The 20,970-nt window shown below is 42.0% G+C and overlaps 1 protein-coding gene across 3 annotated transcripts in view; it reads left to right on the forward strand.

The window, feature by feature from the left end:
- The first annotated feature begins 3,444 nt into the window (after positions 1 to 3,444).
- The window catches only part of LOC132881548 (rho-associated protein kinase 2-like), a 240,113-nt gene continuing 222,587 nt past the window's right edge, over positions 3,445 to 20,970 (forward strand). The window contains exons 1-3 of one of the 3 annotated variants that reach the window (XM_060914115.1): positions 3,445 to 3,921; positions 16,768 to 16,849; positions 17,562 to 17,662. In XM_060914115.1, coding sequence (XP_060770098.1) covers positions 3,823 to 3,921; positions 16,768 to 16,849; positions 17,562 to 17,662 — 282 coding nt within the window. In that variant the 5' untranslated portion in view covers positions 3,445 to 3,822. The remainder of the gene's footprint in view (positions 3,922 to 16,767; positions 16,850 to 17,561; positions 17,663 to 20,970) is intronic. The other 2 variants (XM_060914116.1, XM_060914117.1) reach the window with 2 other exon arrangements.

Consider the following 20,970-nt stretch of genomic DNA (forward strand, 5'->3'; position numbering starts at 1 on the left):
ATGTTCTCCCCGTGTCTGCATGAGTTTCTTCTGGGTGCTCTGGTTTCCCCCACAGTCCAAAGACATGCAGGTTAGGCTAATTGGTGGCTCTAAATTGACCATATGTGTGAATGTGAGTGTAAATGGTTGTTTGTCTCTATGTGTTAGCCCTGCAATGGCCTGGCGACTTGTCCAGGGTGTACCCCGCCTCTTATGTACCCATAGTCAGCTGCGATAGGCTCCAGCTTGCCTGTGACCCTGTACAGGATAAGCGGCTACAGATAATGGATGGACTTAATGCTTAAACTATAAGGAAGTTCCTGGTTACACAATTGTACTTTGACTATAAAGGACACAGTTATAGAAGCAAGTTATTTATAATCATGCTATCAGTTATCACCCAGATGACTCTGGTTCCTTTCAAGGTTTTGTCCTCTTGTTATCTGATGGAGTTTTCCTTGCCACCATCGCCACAGGCTTGCTCACTGGGGATAAATAAATTGATTAGGGACAAAATTAGTTCATAGCGGGTTCCATACTTAAAGGTCTCCTTGCATCGTTTTTTCATTAATTGTGCGGTGGTCTCTAGTATGAATGAATGCCCTGTGAGCCGGTTTTGGTGAAAAAAATGCTGTGGTTCTCCTGTTTCAGGCTGTTCTAGTTTGGTGGAGGAGTGGGTGGCAGGAGAACGACAGGATTTCAGCTCTTACTCATTAATATTCATGACATGTAAACATGTTACCTCTGATTGGCTAACAGCAATCAGTAAACGTGTTACCTCTGATTGGCTAACAGCACTATGACGCTACCTCCAGTGGGTCAGAACAAGCGGATGTGGGTGTCTTTGTAAAAACTGTTTTGATTGGCTATTATGGTCTCGACATCTATGTTTTGACCAATAACAATGTAGATAACACGAATTTTACATCACATTCAACAAGATTTAAATGAGACTAAAGATGGCGACTTACAAATAATGTGTAAACATCGTTGGAGTTAATAAAGTTTGAACAGCATGAAGGAACATACCCCAACACCCTGAAATTAATTTAAAAAAATTCTCAACGGATTTGGCATAATATAAAAAGGTTGTTTTTTTACTCAGAAAAAGTGGAAATCCACCAAAAAGCGGAAAACTCTCATCCCTGCCTAGCTTGTGACCATGTCATGCATGCTAATGTGGAGAATATGAACATGCTATTTTGTAACAAAAACCTTCAAACAAAAAGTTCATGTTTTACTTATAGCTTGTGAGCTAGTGGATGATCGTCTTGAAGGCACAGATCCAGGGATTAAATACAACCTCGAAGCAAAACCACTACTGAAGGCACCGAAGTTTGAAAAGTCACTGTGGTTGAAATGATCAGAACACAGTACTAACGTTGCATTATACTTCACTGGTGGTGTTCCAAAGATAAATTCCAACCATTTCTTCTTCACCTCTTCTATCTTGCAAAGTTACTCCGCTTAGGTTTCGTTTCTGTTGGTGGCTCCAGCCTGACTTTCGATGCTCGTAACTCGGGCAGGGGAGGTCCCAGCCTCCCCAAACATGGCAGCCAGAGACCTCTGCCTTCTCCCCAACAAACCAGCACTGCCAGGGTGGGCTAGCCCTGTGCCTCGGGACGTAATTCACCCCGAGGCGAGCCGCGGCGCTCCACTTACAGTAGGTTTCGTTTCTGTCGGCGGCTCCAGCCCAACTTTGAACGCTCGTAACTCGCGGAGGGGAGGTCCCAGCCTCCCCAAACATGCAATGTTGATGTGTTACTGCCACAAATAACACAGGCACGAACTTGTTCAGACATGTTTTCAACTTGCTGTTAGGTCCTCTTCCTGAGCTACTGATGAGATGGGCTCTGCTATCTCTCCTCGTGCTGAAATCCGAACTTTCTTCCCGTGGGCGGTCGCAAGCCAAGGTGGGCGAGGCCATGAATACTAATTTTCGAAGTGACGTAACTTTGTATGGCTTTTTCTGATCCGCTCGTTTTTCTGGCTATTTTCTTTCATAAGCTAATACAGGGAATGGGAGTAGAATTACATTTTCACATGCAGCATGCATATGCAACTCGGAATGAACTATGGTATTTCAAAAAGAGCCAGTATTAAACGTTTTTGGTGGAAGGGCACCTTTAATAGAAATGCATCAATCTGATTTTTGTTGGTTTGACCTTACTACATCAGTACGTATGAATATGTACCACCACAGGGAACCTGATCATAAGTGCAAGGCAATGTTTCTCAAAACATTTGACCACCGAAATTTGTAATTTGCTTTAAAAAATAGCGTAGAATTATTTACTAACACATTTTACAGAAAATATTAACGACAGTTTCATATAAAAGGGCAGTAGATGGATGTAAGTGCAGGAAGAGTTTTACTGAAGACACATGAGTAAACAAATCCAAAACGTAGACAAAGGCAGAGTCAAAAAACAGGCAGTGAGGCACAGACAGGACATGAGAGGTACTACAATACTCAAAATCCAAAAACACAAACAGGGTCAAAACCAGAAAAGCCATACAAAATACAAGGCCTTCACAAAGTCTGTGTTACTGAGAGTCCTTAGATGATTGGGGTCTAATTAGGAACAGGTGCATGGCAATTAGTCCTAATAGCAGAATTGCAATCTGGCTGCCCCGAACTCCTACACGGGTGGACATGAGAGATGTAACAAATCAAACAGCTGTTTGACATGTCAAGTTTGGTATTCGATCGTAACTATATAGTAATGATGTAAAGTGAAAGCGTTGGTTCACTGCTGTCCACCAGGCACCCAGCAAAGTCACACTATAATAAATATCATGGTGTTGTGTCTGGCGCATGGCATGTGGTGTCAAAGAAAGGAATAAATATGTATTCATACCTGCGATGCATATCTCATTATTGGTAGCTATCACTGTCAAAAGACAATGCAGCAATTTATTGACGTGAAATAAACTACCCTACACAATTAGATGGTTCACATTATTATTATTATTATTATTATTATTATTATTATTGTTGTTGTTGTTGTTGATTTTGTGCCCTTGTAAATATTTTGCTCACAAACTCATCAGGAGCTCCGCTTTTATGCAGTGCCTAAATATCTATATTATGTTTAAAGTCTTTATTTTTCTGTGAAGCTGCTTTGCGATAATGCCTGTTGTTAAAAGCGCTTTACAAATAAACTGACTTGACTTAAAAAAAATCAAAACTCTCTTGAATTAACTGTTATAAGGTACTGTCATCCATTCCTTCTTTCATTCTTAACCCAGACAAAACCTTATTCTTGTGATTTCTTTTTTATTTCACACAGAAAGTGGATGCATATTTCTGCTCTCAGCAGTTATTAGGCCTAACAGAGGTGTAAATGTGGGGAAAATCAAGGTGTGCCACTTCAAAACACAATACAAAAGTGCCATGTGTAATTGTCTTTTTAAAGCCAGTCCCAGTAAGTGCTTATTTGTAGCGCGCTCTGACACTGAGCGCTAAAAGCGTCCTGTGAGATCAGAGGGCAGGAATTCCGCCTTTAACTCAGCAAGGAGCCGCCACACACACACACGCACACGCACGCGCGACTTTCGTTTCTTGGCGGCTTGATCCACATTTTACGCGTCAATCTCCAAAAAAAAGGAATGTTTCCGTCCCAGACCGGGACTAGGTAGACGTGCCTTTCCTCTACAGATCGTGAGATTTAAATAGAAGGACACCGGCAGGAGAGTTTTGCTTGACTGGTTGAGGTGATCTGTAGTTGGACCTTTGGATTTTGTCTACTTTTGGGACTTTTTAAGCCCTGAGATCACCGCGGACTGATCTTTCTCTCTGTCTCATGTCTGTGCTGATTTTGTCCTGTCTTCACTGGCACTATGTCGCCCGGAGCGGAGAACAGACTTGAGTCTCAGCTCAGAATGCTGGAGTCCATGATCAAGAACCAACGATCAGCTCTGAATTTGGAAAGTTTGTTGGTAAGAAGAACGTGCAGCTTTGGGATGTTGGTGGGCTGCAGATTGAACAGTTTATCATATGATCTCGTGCTGTTTACTGTAATTAAATTGTAATATAATTAGTATTTGAAGACTACCCTGTATGACCAAATGTCTAATATCGATCCCTGCTGTAGGTAAAGGGAATAAATACTTCAATTTATTGTGGTTTACTTCCCAAATACTTGGCAAAATGTCTGAAGGGTATCAGTCATCCAGGTCATTGAAACCAAGGCAGCTGGGCATTTTTAATCTTAAATTTGTTTCTCATCCAAGTAACTTTGCTTCTAATCCCTTTCATTTAATTACTCACCGGTTTCCAAAACAAGAGCTGTGTGCATGTCTGGGGATCACTGAGAAGAAACTTTACTATATTTTAGATTATTTTTTCTGAGTGTGATTTATGATCCAGTCTGTAATAATGCTTAGGCTCAGACCTTCTCAGTGAAAAGCTGTATTGCAGAGTTTTGTTAATGTGTTGCTCAGTCATGACTGAGAGCATTTAACAGTTCATTACTTTCTGGATCCTGGAGCTATAGGCTCAGAAAAATAAAGGACAGTAGAGAGAGCAAAATCCTCAAACCAGTCTGACAGGGCTGCCTCTACCACCCCTATGAAATATCCCAGCTACAGTCCTTATATTACACTACCTTTAAAAACATGAAACTGAATCTTTGAAAAACAACATAGTTAATTTGTGAATAAAACAGAAGCAAAAAAAGAAGCCACTTGTAAATAACGCATTAGTACTCTACTGAAAACAATTAGGTAGAAAGGGCTAAGTTAGTGGTTTCAGGTCCTATCTGTTTTTGCTTTGTTTTGTTCGTGATATGATCTCTGTGTGTGAAGGTACACACCCTTCTCCTCAAGAATGTGCATGTCTTGGCAGTGCTCTATTTCTAATCAGTGTCTATTTGTGTTTTTTTTTTAAAATGTGTCTCTCAGGTCCTGGAGTACCCCTGTCCTCCACATTTTGTTGTTTTCTTTGCTTACACAAAATTTGCTGATTGACAAGCCCTTCCTGAACTGACATGGGTAAATTAAAGTAGGGGAAAATTTAAATGTGCAAGTCAGGGAGACTCCATAGCACTTTGATCAAAAACAGTTGTTCCACCATAATTATCCCTCTAGGTATTTAATATCAGGCCTGTGCCTTTGATGCATTGTAGAAAGTGGGGGAGTTGCAGAACAAGTTTTCTTTTTTTTTCAACCAACAAAATTGTTTTTTTTTTGTTTGTTTTTTTGTTTGGCGCCTCCAGTCAATCAGACTAATTATCCATAATTTCCAAAGCAATATACCACTAAGATATGTATGCGAAAACTCATACTGGTAGTTAAGTAGGGGAAAAAGTGATGACATCAAATGAAACAGAAAAACGTTTACTTTCTGAATCTTTCAAGCAATAAAATGGACCATCCATACCCAAACATATATTTACCTCACATTTTGATACTAACCTCATTGCATACTTGTGCTCTTCATGAACAATAATAGCTAGCCATAAGCAAGCACTGGGGTTATTGTGTAATATATTTGTGTGTGTGTTTGTGTGTGTGTGTGTGTGTGTCTACGCATGTGTGTGTGAGCAAAAGATGACAGCAGGGATTTAGCTACTGGTGTTCCTGATGACTCATACCATCTCAGGTTTATATAAATGTCAGGTGTCGAAAAACACCTCATTAGAATTGAGCTAATGCTACTAACAGTGTTTGATACTCTCTGTACAGTCCAGTGATGACCTTTGTGGGCAATGGTATTGGGAAAACATTTACACTCTGCTAATAATTGAAATGGCTCAGTCAGAATATAAAATCCTTCACATCTACACACAAATTAAAACAGAGGTCAACTTGAATGAAATTCCAATTTGATTGCAATAAGTGCATACTTCATATTTCCAGTCTGTTAAATGGAAAATATTCATCATGTAAATTTCTGTAGCCCTTTACTTTTATCATCAAAATATTTTACATACAGTATGTATGCTCTCTGCATGTTCATTTGCTTTGCAACACGTTGACCAGCATTGTGGTTATATGAAAAAAAGAAATTAAAATAAGCTTGAGGTCAATTGAGGGTCATCCAACAAAAGTGTGGAAGCAGAATCAATAGAAACATTATTTTTTCCCCCTCACCATCTGGTCAATAAGTTTGGTGTTTTGCTGAGGTTGATATAATTCAGGACTTGTTAACCACACTGACTCACAACGTTGTTCTTATGGTAACATTAAAACTAATTTCTGCATGAGCATGCATTTTGACCTGATTTTATATAATGTACATGCAAATGGAGGTTTGTAATCTTTTACTGCATACATTATGATACTCTTGCATTTTATAACTTCAAATAATTTAAAACATACACTGCAACCCTGTGATAATAAACTCCTTGGAGGACGTCCAAATAGTTCATTATACCGAAAAGTTCGTAATTCTGAAATGCCACTTGTCACACCAAATACTCATGTTATTTGTGAAATTTTAGGCGCATTCTTCTTATCACAAATTTCTCTTTCCGACTCATTATTTCAGTTCACTGACTGAGTTAAAGGATTACAAATGGAGGCAATGATTTCTTCGTCTGTTATGGAAATGAAAGAGGTTACTAGTCAATGTCCACTTGTTGACTTGTTCTGTTTTCTAAATCTTCACCATTCAGTTCATTCGTGTGTTGCAAATCACCAGTGATGTCTTTATGTCACCCTGTGGGGCTGGGTGGGGAGTATAAGGCCAAGTTTACATTAGACCGTATCTGTCTCGTTTTCTTCGCGGATGCACTGTCCATTTACATTAAAACGCCTGGAAACGCCGGGAAATGGGAATCCGCCAGGGTCCACGTATTCAATCCAGATCGTGTCTGGTCCGGTGCTGTGTAAACATTGAGAATACGCGGATACACGGATACGCTGTGCTGAGCTCTAGCTGGCGTCGTTATTGGACAACGTCACTGTGACATCCACCTTCCTGATTCACTGGCGTTGGTCATGTGACGCGACTGCTGAAAAACGGCGCGGACTTCCGCCTTGTATCACCTTTCATTAAAGAGTATAAAAGTATGAAAATACTGCAAATACTGATGCAAATACATTGTGTAGTTATGATTGTCTTTAGGCTTGCCATCCTTCCACTTGCAAGTGGTAAGTGACGCACATGCCCGATATGCACTGAGATCACACACACAGCGGCTCAGTCCCGAATCACTGCTCGTGAGCTTCACTCGCGCGCTCTGTGAGCTGTGCAGGGCCGGAGTGCGCACCCTCCAGAGGGCACTCGCTGTTCAGGGCAGAGTGATTTGGAGCGCAGGATGCCTGCGGAGCCGAGCGTATCCGTGTATTGGCGTTGCTGTGTGCACGCAAATCATGTATTGGCGTTGCTGTGTGCACGCTAATCTTTTTAAAAATGTTAATCTGATGATCCGCTGATACGGTCTAATGTAAACCCCACCTAAAACACTGCTGGTACACTTTAACTAGGTGTTAAATTTAGTGGTATCAGCAGTCATTTCATCCTTTTATTGATCCTTTAATCACCATTCTCAATAATTGTAAGTGATCGACACCTAATAGAATAGAATGCCTTTATTGTCACTGCACAAATGTACAACGAAATTTAGTTCATCATAGGAGAGCAAAACCACTGCATACGTGCATGCTGCCACTCTTGGGCACTTCAGCCCAAGGCCATCCCATGTTAACCTAACTGCATGTCTTTGAACTGTGGGGGAAACTGGAGCACCCAGGGGAAATCCATACAGACATGGGGAGAACATGCAAACTCCACACAGAAAGGCCCCCGTCAGCCACTGGGCTCAAACCCAGAACCTTCTTGCTGTGAGGTGACAGTGTTAACCACTTATACCACCGTGCCGCCCACAAAGCGAAGTTAGTTAAGCTTTTGTTTTATGACGTTAACACATACTGTTAACTTGACTGTGGACTTGATTACTTATTGTTTGTCTCTGGTGGGAAGATGAATGCATGGCTCAGTCTGTCATGTCAGCAGACAAACAGATGCAATTGCAGGAAGTGTTTATTTACAAACAGGCCGGCAAACAGTTCAGAAACATAAAACAAAGGCAGGGTTGTGAAACGAGCAATGGTCACGCGAGGTACAATCAGGATGGCAGAGGCAAAGACGAAAGACAGAGTTTAAATACACAAAAGAAAGTCAAACATTTTCATCTGAACACTTCCTAAAGCAAATAACTGTTTCCTGTGTGTCTGCTAAAGCTGATTCTTCTGTACTTACTACAGTATTGGTCCACTCTTAAATATGGTCAATAACTCATCCTCACTATTATCCAAAGACTAGCAGCAGTATTACAGTTGCTGTACCAGACTGTGGTAGTGAAGTAGGAACTATGCTGAAGGACAAATACACTATATTGCCAAAAGTATTTGCTCACCCATCCAAATTATCGGAATCAGGTGTTCCAATCACTTCCATGGCCACAGGTGTATAAAATCAAGCACCTAGGCATGCAGACTGTTTTTACAGTTTGGAGCTGGTCCCTTCCTCTTCCAACATGACTGTGCACCAGTGCACAAAGCAAGGTCCATAAAGACATGGATGACAGAGTCTGGTGTGGATGAACTTGACTGGCCTGCACAGAGTCCTGACCTCAACCCGATAGAACACCTTTGGGATGAATTAGAGCAGAGACTGAGAGCCAGGCCTTCTCGTCCAACATCAGTGTGTGACCTCACAAATGCGCTTCTGGAAGAATGGTCAAAAATTCCCATAAACACACTCCTAAACCTTGTGGACAGCCTTCCCAGAAGAGTTGAAGCTGTTCTAGCTGCAAAGGGTGGACCGACGTCATATTGAACCCTATGGATTAGGAATGGGATGTCACTTAGGCTGCTGGGCCATAGAAGGTTCACGCTGCACGCTGCATGCTGCACGCTACACGCTACACGTTCACGTGAAGAACCGGACCCTGGGCCATTAAACTTCATGCTTGGATGTTCACGTGTTGCGTCTGTTCTACTTTGACCGAGTAATACAACAATAACCAACAATATGGACTCTTCGGATGACGACGATTGCCTCATTCTGCTTTTACTGAGACAGAGGAAGAGAAAAAGGAACAGAATTTGGAGCCGAGAACACTTCCTTCTGAGAGAAACCCGTGGTGAATTTCACCGAACATTCTATAATCTGCTTGACAATCCCGATGAAGAACTATTTTTCAATTATACCATTCAATTATATTTTTTCTGAAGTTTTCCCCTGAAAGCATAGAGTTATCTCCCTAGACCCGTTCTGATTGGCTGGCGCGGCGGTGACCGCATGCATTGACTGGAATTTCCATCTTCACGCCTAGAAAAAAGTGTGCATGTTCATTTCACGCTTCACGCGTGAAGTGTGCAGCGTGCAACGTGAACGCCGTTCTATGGCCCAGAGCAAGTCATGCTACGTTTGTCCACTTTTCTTTACACGCGTGTAGCGTGCAGCATGCAGCATGAACCTTCTATGGCCCAGCTGCCTTAAGCTCATATGTGAGTCAAGGCAGGTGAGCGAATACTTTTAGCAATATAGTGTATTTCTTTTAAGATATTTTTTTGGGCTTTTTGCACCTTTATTGGATAGGACAGCGTAGAGACAGGAAATGAGCGGGAGAGAGAGACGGGAAGGGATCGGGAAATGACCTCAGGCCGGAATTGAACCCGGGTCGCCCGCATTCATGGCATGGCGCCTTAACCACCTGAGCCACGACGCCCCCCAAATATAGTGTATTTCTGTCTACATTGAAATCCTCACCAATATTCATGAGCTGTGCATAGTAACCAAAAGGATAAGGTTGTGAGTACAAACAGCAGAAATGAGGTTCCTTCCCAGGTGTTGCGCACAACGATCTAGGAGAGCATTGAAGTAGAACCTCTGCTGCTCTGAATTGAGAAGAATCATTTGAGAGTGATTAAATCGAACAGTTGGTTTGAGATTGACTGCGGTTTCTTCAAGAGGAGCTGGAATTTGTGGCTGTGGTTAGAGAAGTCTGGGCTGATGTGAGACTGTTGCCACTGTGACCCCCACCAGGAAAAGCAGAAGGAAAATGAATGAATGAAAAAAGGAATGTATGGTAAATCCAATTTAATTAATTTATGCATCTGTTATGCAAAGATACCTACAGTACTATATAGTACAGAACATATCAAACTGAAACTCACACGATGTGAGTGATCAATGAAAAGTATTTTGGAAATGCTATTTTTTTGTATTTGTGGTCACTTGAATTTCTTGAAACATATTTTGAAATGCAATATCATTGTATTATATCATTAGGCCAGTGAATCAGCATCCAAACAGAGAATCCTTAAAAATTATGCCATTTTAAAGCCAAGATCAGGTTTAATCAGCCTTTGTTCAACCCCAGAAATCCTCCCAGCCCCTGATTCACCCCTTCTGTTGTTACAGGGGAAAAGAACATTCAGGAAGCTGAGGTCACATCCTCGAATTCAGAAGAGAGATAACCAATTCCAGCATGCTGAGTGGCTACCACTTCCTGCTTGTGTGTGTGTGTGTACATGTATATTGTGCTACTAATTTGTAGAGCTTAATGGTGTGCTTTTGGGAAAGGTAGATGGAAACCAGGATATAGAGGCAGCAAATGAAGCTTAAAGGCAGAGCTGAATGTTATTGTTATACCACTTCCTGTTTGTCTGATCAGTTGTTTGAGAGCGTAACAAACACTGAATGGGTGGGTTGTTGAGGTGTTAAGAGTTTGAATGTCTCCTTTGGACATTGTAACACTCTCACAGATTAGGGAATGAGGAAATGGGAGACAGGTTTGACAACTCAAGGTGCACTTTATTTTTCAGTTCAAAGTTCACTTTTCAGTGACTCTGTTGCTCTCTGCACTTTAAGTACACAGAAATATACATACACACTCCATTGCTTGTCTCTCTCTCTCTCTCTCTCTTTGAAAATTTGAAGTCCATCACCTCTATCCATTCGTTTGGACCTCATAGTTGACTTCTCTGAATCGCCGTGTTACCTCAAAGGGTCCTTGCCACTCAATGTGGGTAGTAAAATGACCACTCTTGTCTCTTGGTGCAAATTCACGTAGATGCGCCCCCCTATTGTACAGTCAAGATTGCTGTTCTTGCACCTGTGGCAAATTCTCCTGGCATAGGTGACTTAGTGTATGGAATTTTGCTCTCAGGTCAAGAATATACTGAATTTCATTTTTGTTATTAGAAGGTACCTCCTCACAGTGTTCCCTGATGATGTCTAAAAAAGCATGAAGTATGCAACCAAACAGTAATTTGAATGCAGAAAACCCCATGGAGGCTTGCGGGATCTCTCACACTACAAATAAAAGGGGGTCGAGCCATTTGTCCCAATTTCTAGTGTCCCTATGAATGAACTTTTGAATCATGTTTTTAAGGATTTGATTAAATCACTCAACCAGCCTGTCCATTTGTGGATGGTAAACACTGGTATGAATTAATTAAATCCCCAATAATTCATAGAGTTCGCAAAGTCTATGTGACATAAACATTATGCCTTGATCACTCAGGATTTCTTTTGGAATCCCAACTATGGAGACTGCAACACTGCATGCAGAAATGTTGCACAGAGGCACTGTTTCTGGGTATCATATTGCATAATCCATTAAAGGGATACTCCAGTGGATTTATTCTCAAACTTATTTTAAGTAAGAGTAGTCGCAGATTTAAAAAATCAAACTTTCATTTTTGGAGACCAAGTAGTGTTTGAGAAAAATAAATTTTCTTGAAAATGTCAGATGGGCTTCCTGCAGTGGTGATGTATGTGATGACGTCATGTTGTGGTCGCTTGGAGCAACTCAGCTGTTTATATTCTCTGTTTACATCATAGTTTTGCTAGTTTTACAGCTATTTTTTTTTACCAAGTTTATCAGCTTTTAAAAAAAGTACACCTCATTGTGCAGCATATAAATGTCAAAAAAAGAAAGCATAAGTTGGAACTAGGCTGCATTTCTGCAGAGAAAATGCAAAGTGTGCTTGTTCAGCTGTGGCAAAGTGTCACAGACAGAAACTGGATCAGACATGAGACTTTGCGCTGCAAAATCTTTTTTTTTTTAACATGATCTACAGATAGGGCAGCATGGTGGTGTAGTGGTTAGCACTGTCGCCTCATAGCAAGAAGGTCCTGGGTTCGAGCCCAGCGGCCGGTGAGAGCCTTTCTATGTGGAGTTTCATACATGTCAACCTATATGGAATGTCTGTATTTTATACGGATTTGATTCAATAAACGTAGTATACGGGTGTATAAATAAAGTTATATGGATTCTTTAAAAAAACTTCAATATTTATTTAGAGCTATAATCAATTCCCACGATGATAAACGTACTGTACACCACAGGCAGCCAGTAAAGAGTCTTATGAAATCGCGCGTTATCTTGTGGTAGCGAGACTTCGTCCCACTTTTGATCATGCGCACACCGCATTGCGAGAATCCCGCCAACCGTAAAGTCATAGACATATAAACATAGACACCGCCTTCTGCGTAGAATCATACGTCATCCTCGCCGCCATATTGGATGGGGCAAAGTGGAGATTCTTCAGTCGTCTCTGGTATATAGTAGCCGAGAATAAAGATGCCTCATTCATGTGCTGCGTTTAACTGTACCAACAGGTTTACCGTCCAAACGAGATCACATGGGATTACCTTTCACAGGTGAGACTGGAAAAATACTTTGTATTCATTCTGAAGGTTTATTGTTATTAATATTGAATAAAAAGTAACTGGGATATATCATTGCTAATTATCATTCAAATTTTAGGTAAATTATTTTAATTTGCATCATATACGGATTTTATAAGGAAAATACGGATTTTGGAGGTTGGTTATACAGGTTTGATTGACCAAAGGTTGACATGTATGGAGTTTGCATGTTCTCCCCATGTCTGCGTGGGTTTTCTCTGGGTGCTCCAGTTTCCCCCACAGTCCAAAGACATGCAGGTTAGGTTAACTGGTGGCTCTAAATTGACCGTAGGTGTGAGTGTGAATGGTTGTTTGTCTCTGTGTCAGCCCTGTGATAACCTGGCAACTTGTCCAGGGTGTACCCCGCCTCTCACCCATAGTCAGCTGGGATAGGCTCCAGCTTGCCCGCGACCCTGTAGAACAGGATAAGAGGCTACAGATAATGGATGGATGGATCTACAGATAGTGTGTGTGTGTGTGTAGAGAGAGAGAGAGAGAGAGAGTGTGTGTGCATAGTGTGTATGGCTGCACACTCTAAAATCTCGGTTTTAGACTAACACAAAGCAATACTCTCATGCAGCTCAATCTAAAGGTCCAATAAGATCCATGCCAATTCTTTCTAAAGGGATCTTGATCAAAGGTAAAGGGATGGCACTTTTGGAGTGCTTGGCAGCTTCACCAGCTGACTTTCACAGCATGCTACGCACTACTTGTGAACATCCCCACAAATTCCTGGCCAAAAGAAGTGGGCCATGAGGTAGCTCAGTGTTTTATTCTAACCTAAATGCCCCACCATAGGGATTATGATGAGCTGCATGGAATAAAAGTTCCCTATGGCTCTTCAGGTTCAGTAATTGGGTCATTTTCTTTCTGGTTTGAGTGTCCTGTATCACTTAACATAGCCTATCTTTAATAACAGAGAAATATAGGTAGAAGAGTGCAACATTAGGCTGGAGGTTTTGACCATCGATTACTCTCACCTGGTCAAAAGTGTGCCTCAGAGTTTCATTTTGCTACTGCTCCAATGGGAATCCTGAAGGGAAATCTGTGTGGCGAACAGAAGGGCTGAGCCCTCCCTACCCTCCATGTCCCTCTGACGCAGAGCTGATGCAGATGGTCCTGGGACTGCCTCCCCAGATAACGCTGCTCCAGAATCCCCACGAGGTGTGCTACAGCAGTACCCATCCACAAATAAGTGCTTTATAAACATTTTAAACCCCAGCCAATTTGTCCCCAGGAATAGTGGATAGATAAGGTGAGGACTAACTACAGCCTCCACTTTATGCTTTTCACCTCTGAACTGGAGAGAGAGAGGGAGTTAGTGGCAGCATTGGCACAGAGGTACAAGGGGGTGAGGGCAAACAGGGAAGGACACAGGTTCAGAGAACGGGCTTCGATGGAATTGACCCCTGTTTCCACAGTGCCAGGGTAGGAGAGGGGCGAAGAGAGAGAGAGAGAGAGAAGGTGTGGAAGTGCCTGCTCCCAGAAACGCTGCCAGATGGTCTTCTACCAGCTGGACCACATTCTCCAGAGATGCCACATGTTGGCACTCAACCCAGGCAGATGTTCTTCGTGGCAGATGAATGACAAACTGCTCCAGTGCCACTTAGTTGATGATGTCCTTGGTGTTGCACTCTCCAGTCAGCAGCAACCATCATCTTAGAGCTGTTGGGCAAAGGCAAACAGGCGGTCAATCTAACTTTATGCAGAATAGCCCACTTCAGGTCCAGATATTCCAGGAGGTTGGTGGCTGGGAGCTGTTGACGTGCAAGCTGGGCTTCTCCTGACAGGAGTTGCAATAGGCAGACCGCTCACTGCGAGTTTGGACATAAGCATGCTTCAGCGACACACTCAAAGAGCTCCACAAATGCTTCTGGATCATCCTGTGGCCCCATCTTGAGTAGTTGCATGTGGGATTTGGCCACAGTATCCATGGGAGTGGCTGCTGGAGTACCTGCTAGCTGGACTAGGCTCCAGATCATCTGCCCTTGAGTTATGCTTGAGTTGTCATCAATGAACAGTTTCCATCCAGTGTCAAGTTTCCATCAATGAACAGTTTATAACATCAACAAAACAGACTTCATGTTAAAACTGTTAAAAATGTTATAATCACTCTCTGTCTGGGCCTGGAGCAGATCCTGGAAGTGCTGCTTCTGATCTGCACACAGCGCAATGAGGTCCTGATGTTGAGCTTGGTGGTTGTTGAAGAGGGTCTGGAGGATCTCCATGACTGGTGTGGACTCCATTACGGTGCTTTCTTCTCATTCCCATGTTTCGGCACCAGTGTAACACTCTTGCAGTTTAGGGAATGAAGAAATTTGCGACAGGCTTGACAAGTCAAGTTGAGTTTATTTTTTATAGCACTTTTAACAATAGACATTGTTGCAATTTACAGAATTTTAATGACTTTAAACATGAGCCAATTTTATCCCTAGTCTGTCCACAATGAGCAAGCCTGTGGTGACGGTGGCAAGGAAAAACTCCCTCAGATGACATGAGGAAGAAACCTTGAGAGGAACCAGACTCAAAAGGGAACCTATCCTCATTTGGGTGATAACAGATAGTGTGATTATAACATTTTAAACAGTTTTAACATGAAATCTGTTTTGTTGATGTGATAAACTGTTCATTGATGGAAACTTGACACTGGATGGAAACCGTTCATTGACGACAACTCGCGGTGCATTTTATTTTTAGTTCAAAGTTCACTTTTCATCAACCCTATTGCTCTTCACACTTTAAGCCGACAGTCACATACATATACAGTGCTCTGTTGCTTGGCTTTGTCTTTCTAGTTACTGGCTTCCCTGAAAGAACACAGAAGACACAGATAAGTAAATTGCCAGTAATCAAGCACAGGTGAAACTCATCACGTGTTACCTGCCAGTTCTACCTGACTCCTCGCCACCCTCAGTTGATGCTTGACCATGCCCCGCTGCTACAGACATATTTTTACCTAGCAGTCCTGGGAAGTGCTACAGCCAGACAGGAGCATTGGAGACAGAAGCCAATAGAACTCTAAAATATATTTGATAAAATTCAAAAATAGTTTTGTTTTGGTTTATGAATTTTCAATATTTGCAATTTAGTCTGTCTTGAAGTGAAAGTTAAAGGGAAACTTTAGGGATTTGTAACCTGAGCCCTATTTTCCCATCTTTTTGGTCCAGATTTTTACTAGGGACAAAAAGAATCAGAATCAGTCCAGTATTGAATAAGAACACTATAATTAGCAACCACAAAATGGCTATACAAAGTAATCCATGTCAAAGTAAAGCACTTCTTTTTGCCACTGACAGGTGCATAATGTTATTATAAGTGTCTGACAACATGGAAAGGATCCCTGCAGAGATACACCTGCATCTGTTTACCTCAATAACTGTAAAGAAACTGTAGAAAATGACTGTTTCTACAGTCACTGTTATACCTTTCTCTTCTTCCAACCTCTGGTGTTTTATTATTTATTTTTTTGGGCCCTTGCCCCTCAGACAACCTGTGTTTACCCCTGAACACAGAGGAAATCCTGTCCATTGCACCACTATGCCACCACTCAATTAGTCACATCATTTAAATAACTACACTATAATTAACACAATTGTAGGTTAGGGAATTATACAGGTTAATGTATTTTCTAAAAAAAAAATTTATATTATTTATTTATTATATATTATTTACAACTGTCAAGTCAGCAATCTTCCCCCGACTGTGGTTGTGTACTGAACTAGACTGAGAGATACATGGTATTTCTATTGTTTTACACAAACTTTAAATGAAATATTGTAATATTTTGTAAAATATTGTAATATGTTTATATTTTTTTTGCAATGTAGGCCATAATTATTAAAATTAAAATAGAAAAATGCTTGAAACCTTTTAGTTTATGTGTAATGAATCTAGAATGTATGAAAGTTTCACTTTCTTAAATAACTGATGGAAAATATTGAACTTTTTCATGATATTCTAATTGGTTGAGATGCACTAGTATCAACATGCCCAACTTTTTTCTACTTACAGGTCTAACCTGAAGCGAAGTGAACAAGTTGTCGTGAAGCTCCCTTGTGCCATCCGGGTGCACAAAAGCTTTTCCTTAGCACAAATGCCTTTCTAAAGATTTAAATTTTTGTTCTCACTTTTTGCAGGATTCTATAAATGCCTTGGCCCTTGACCTGAATCATCCTGCACTGCGGAAAAACAAAAATATTGATGTCTTCCTAAGTAGATGTAAGCACTTTTAAACAAACAGTACATGCTGAAATGTCCACTACTCGAGAGCACTATAGTTAAAGGAATAGTTACACAGTAAATTTATTTGTTTATTTGACATGTTTGGTGCCTGAACTGTCAGTTAAATAAGTACTGTAATTTGAAAATATAGTTCCAATTTATATATTATTTTAAAGGATTGAAAAGAAGAGTATTCTGCATTTTTATGAAACTGTTGATGTACAACTTGAATTACTGAGTCAAAAAAATGTCTTTTGAAGAGAGTGTGTGTTGAACAAGCTTGGCTTGCTTGTCAGCAACATAAACCTTGCATCTCCAGTACAAAACTCACAAATCAACTACACGTTTGAAAAATACCAAATCAGTGTTGGCCGACCAACAACATTTGATGTAATTGGAAAATATCATGTTTGGCCAATGTATTCTTTTAAGATAAATAACCCCTGAAACAATATTATTTATGAAAAGCAAAAAGAAATCTGTTTGTATAGCTATCTTTATCAGTGTTTTGGAATGCTTGTACATTTAAAACTCAATCCTGTCTATTCTCTTTCTATAATCTACAAGTCTAAAGTGTTTGTTGCTATCACGTGCAGATTTTTAATGGATATTACTGAATACTGGAGATTTATTGTAGTATGTTTCAAACATTTAAGAACTCATTGTTGTGTAAATGAGAAAGCATTAATTTTTGTCAATTGTTGTGTAGATGAAAAGGCTATAAACCATCTGAGGGAACTACAGATGCAGCCAGATGATTTTGACCGAATCAAACTAATCGGCAAAGGAGCCTATGGAGCAGTGCAACTGGTGAGCGACTGCTGAGCTGTGTGTGTATGTGTGTGTGTGAGAGAGAGAGAGATATGGAGAAGGTGCAGTGTCTTCTAGCATTAATTTTAGTTTGGTTGTGTTAAAGCTTCCTAGACTGTACAAGTCTGTACGTGACCAGAGATTGCAGGAGTATGTGGGTTGAAGTAGCTTGAGATGGTATACACATTGGGTTATAAGGTTGTTTTTTTTTTATATTTGTTGCATTACTTTGAATCAGAATATGCAAGCTTCAAAAAATGTGCTTTTAAGATAACGTTTTATTATTGTATTTTCTTTTGAAATAGCTTTTGAAATAGAACTGACTATTCCAAGACAGAAAGCTGAAGGGTTTTATTTATTTATTTATTTATTTTTAGAAAACTAATGAAGCACTAAAGAATGAAATTCCATAAACTCCGCATCATCAAATTATAAGCTTCCATATGACCATTTTATGATTTGGAACAGATTAAGCCATGAACTTTTAACCTTCAGTACTGTCAAAACAGATGCGTGATTGATCAATAAAGAATCTGAAAGGTCAAATTTTAAAATGTAAAAAGAAGGCACATTTTTGGCAATTCCTGAAACATCTGGAATGTTGTGTACACATTCTAATAAAAAAGGTGCAATTATTTACATTGAAAAACATGCAATTATGTGAATTTAACACTTTTTCATACAAGTTAATTGCTCCTGAGTGGTGCAATAGATAAGGCTTTGGCCTATCATCCAGAGTACCTGAATCCTAACGGTGCCATCTTTGGTCTGGAGTTCAAGTCAGCAAAATTGGCCTTGCTTTCTGGGTGGGTGCAATGGCATTACACTCTCTCCCTTGTCAATCACAGTGTGTAACAATTCCTGATGTGGGTGGAGCACAGAAGCACTGCAGGCGAGAGTTGATGTTACACCCAAGCACTTTCTTGAGCTTTTTTTTCCACTCACTCACTCACTCACTCACTCACTCACTCACTCACTCACTCACACATGCGTTGTGGTCAGGGAGAGAGCTCCCTTTCTCTGCTCCCTCTCTCCTTTTATGCTCAATCCCTGTAACAAACACACACACACACACACACACACACACACACACAATTGACAGCAGGTGGAATGACTTAGGCCAAGTTTACATTAGACCATATCTGTCTCGTTTTCTTCATGGATGCACTGTCCGTTCACATTAAAACGCCGGGAAACGGGAATCCGCCAGGGCCCACATATTCAACCCAGTTCGTGTCTGGTCCGGTGCTGTGTAAACATTGAGGATACGCGGATAAGCTGTGCTGAGCTCTAGCTGACGTCGTCATTGGACAACGTCACTGTGACATCCACCTTCCTGATTCGCTGGCGTTGGTCATGTGACGCAACTGCTGAAAAATGGCGTGGACTTCCGCCTTGTATCACCTTTCATTAAAGAGTATAAAAGTATGAAAATACTGCAAATACTGATGCAAATACTGCCCATTGTGTAGTTATGATTGTCTTTAGGCTTGCCATCCTTCCACTTGCAAGTGGTAAGTGACTTGCGCATGCCCGATATGCACTGGGATCACACAGCGGCTCAGTCCCGAATCACTGCTCGTGCGCTTCACTCGCGCGCTCTGTGAGCTGCGCAGGGCCGGAGTGCGCACCCTCCAGAGGGCACTCGCTGTTCAGAGCGGAGTGATTTGGAGCACAGGATGCCTGCGGAGCCGAGCCGCTGAGGAGAAATTTACACATTACACATTTACACATTTCAACTTACGTGCCGTCTAATTAGTCATGTGATTAGCGTATCCGTGTATTGGCGTTGCTGTGTGCACGCGAATTGTGTATTGGCATTGCTGTGTGCACGCTAATCGTTTTTAAAAACGTTAATCTGATGATCCGCTGATACGGTCTAATGTAAACCCCATCTTAGCCACTTACCTTCCCTGACCCCACCCTCCATTCACAGACTGCTGCTTGGCCACGCCCCCACTGCCACATACTCCCACCGCCCAACTCAGGCCAGGGAGCCGTCCGGCCTGAAGCTGACTCCCCCCCCCGATGGGACAGGAAGTCCACCACCACCATCTGTGCCCCCGGCCTGTGGATCACCTCGAACTTAAATGGCTGGAAAGCGAGATACCAATGGGTGATCCGCGCATTGGCGTCCTTCATGCGGTGGAGCCATTGGAGGGGCGCGTGGTCCAGAGAGTGAAAGGGCGCCCCAGCAGGTAGTATCAGAGGGCAAGAACCACCCACTTGATGGCAAGACACTCCTTCTCAATTGTGCTGTACTTGCTTTCGCACATCGACAGTTTCCGGCTGATGTACAGCATGGGGCGCTTCTCGCCCTCCACCTCCTGGGACAAAACGGCCCCCAGCCCTCTGTCCGATGCATCAGTCTGCAAAATATAGGGGAGAGAGAAGTCAGGGGAGTGTAAAAGTGGCCCCACACACAGTGCAGCTTTTACCTCAGAGAAGGCCTGTTGGCACTGCTCCGTCCACTGGACTGGATCTGGAGCCTCCTTTTTAGTGAGATCGGTTAGCGGGCTGGTGACCTCTGAATAATTAGGTAGAAACCTATGATAATAGCCAGCCAGCCCCAAGAACCATCTCACCTCCTTTTTGGTCTTGGGCCTTGGGCAGGCCGCAAATGCTGCAGTCTTGTTAATTTGGGGACACACTTGCCCGTGACCCAAGTGGAACCCCAGATACCGTACTTCCACCCGCCCAATCGCACACTTTTTTGGGTTAGCTGTGAGGCCCGCTCGCCTCAGCGACTTTAGAACAGCCCTCAGGTATTCCAAGTGCCATGGCCAATCATGACTGTAGATTATTATGTCATCTAGATAGGCGGCGTGAGGGCGGAGGACCCTGTCCATAAGCCGCTGGAATGTAGCGGGCACCCCAAACAACCCAAAAGGGAGCGTGACAAATTGGTGTAAACCAAATGGTGTGGAAAAGGCCGTTTTCTCTCAGGATAAAGGAGTCAAGGGGATCCCTTTGTTAGATCCAGTGTCGAATAAAAGTGAGCAGCGCCTAACTGATCAAGCAACTCATCAATGCGAGGCATTAGGTACGCATCAAATTTAGACACTGCATTGACCTTTCTATAGTCCACACAGAACTGGACCGACCCGTCGGTCTTGGGAACCAGGACCACTGGGCTGCTCCAGTCACTATGGGACTCCTCGATTATGCCCATTTCGAGCATGGCCTTGAGTTCATCCTGAACCACCTTTTTCTTGTGTTCGGGCAAGCGGTAAGGGCGGCTACACACTACCACCCCTGGGGGCATTTCGATGTGGTGTTCTATGAGGTGGGTATGACCACGAAGGGGT

Source organism: Neoarius graeffei, chromosome 2, assembly GCF_027579695.1.
Source record: "Neoarius graeffei isolate fNeoGra1 chromosome 2, fNeoGra1.pri, whole genome shotgun sequence".
Lineage (NCBI taxonomy): Eukaryota > Metazoa > Chordata > Actinopteri > Siluriformes > Ariidae > Neoarius > Neoarius graeffei.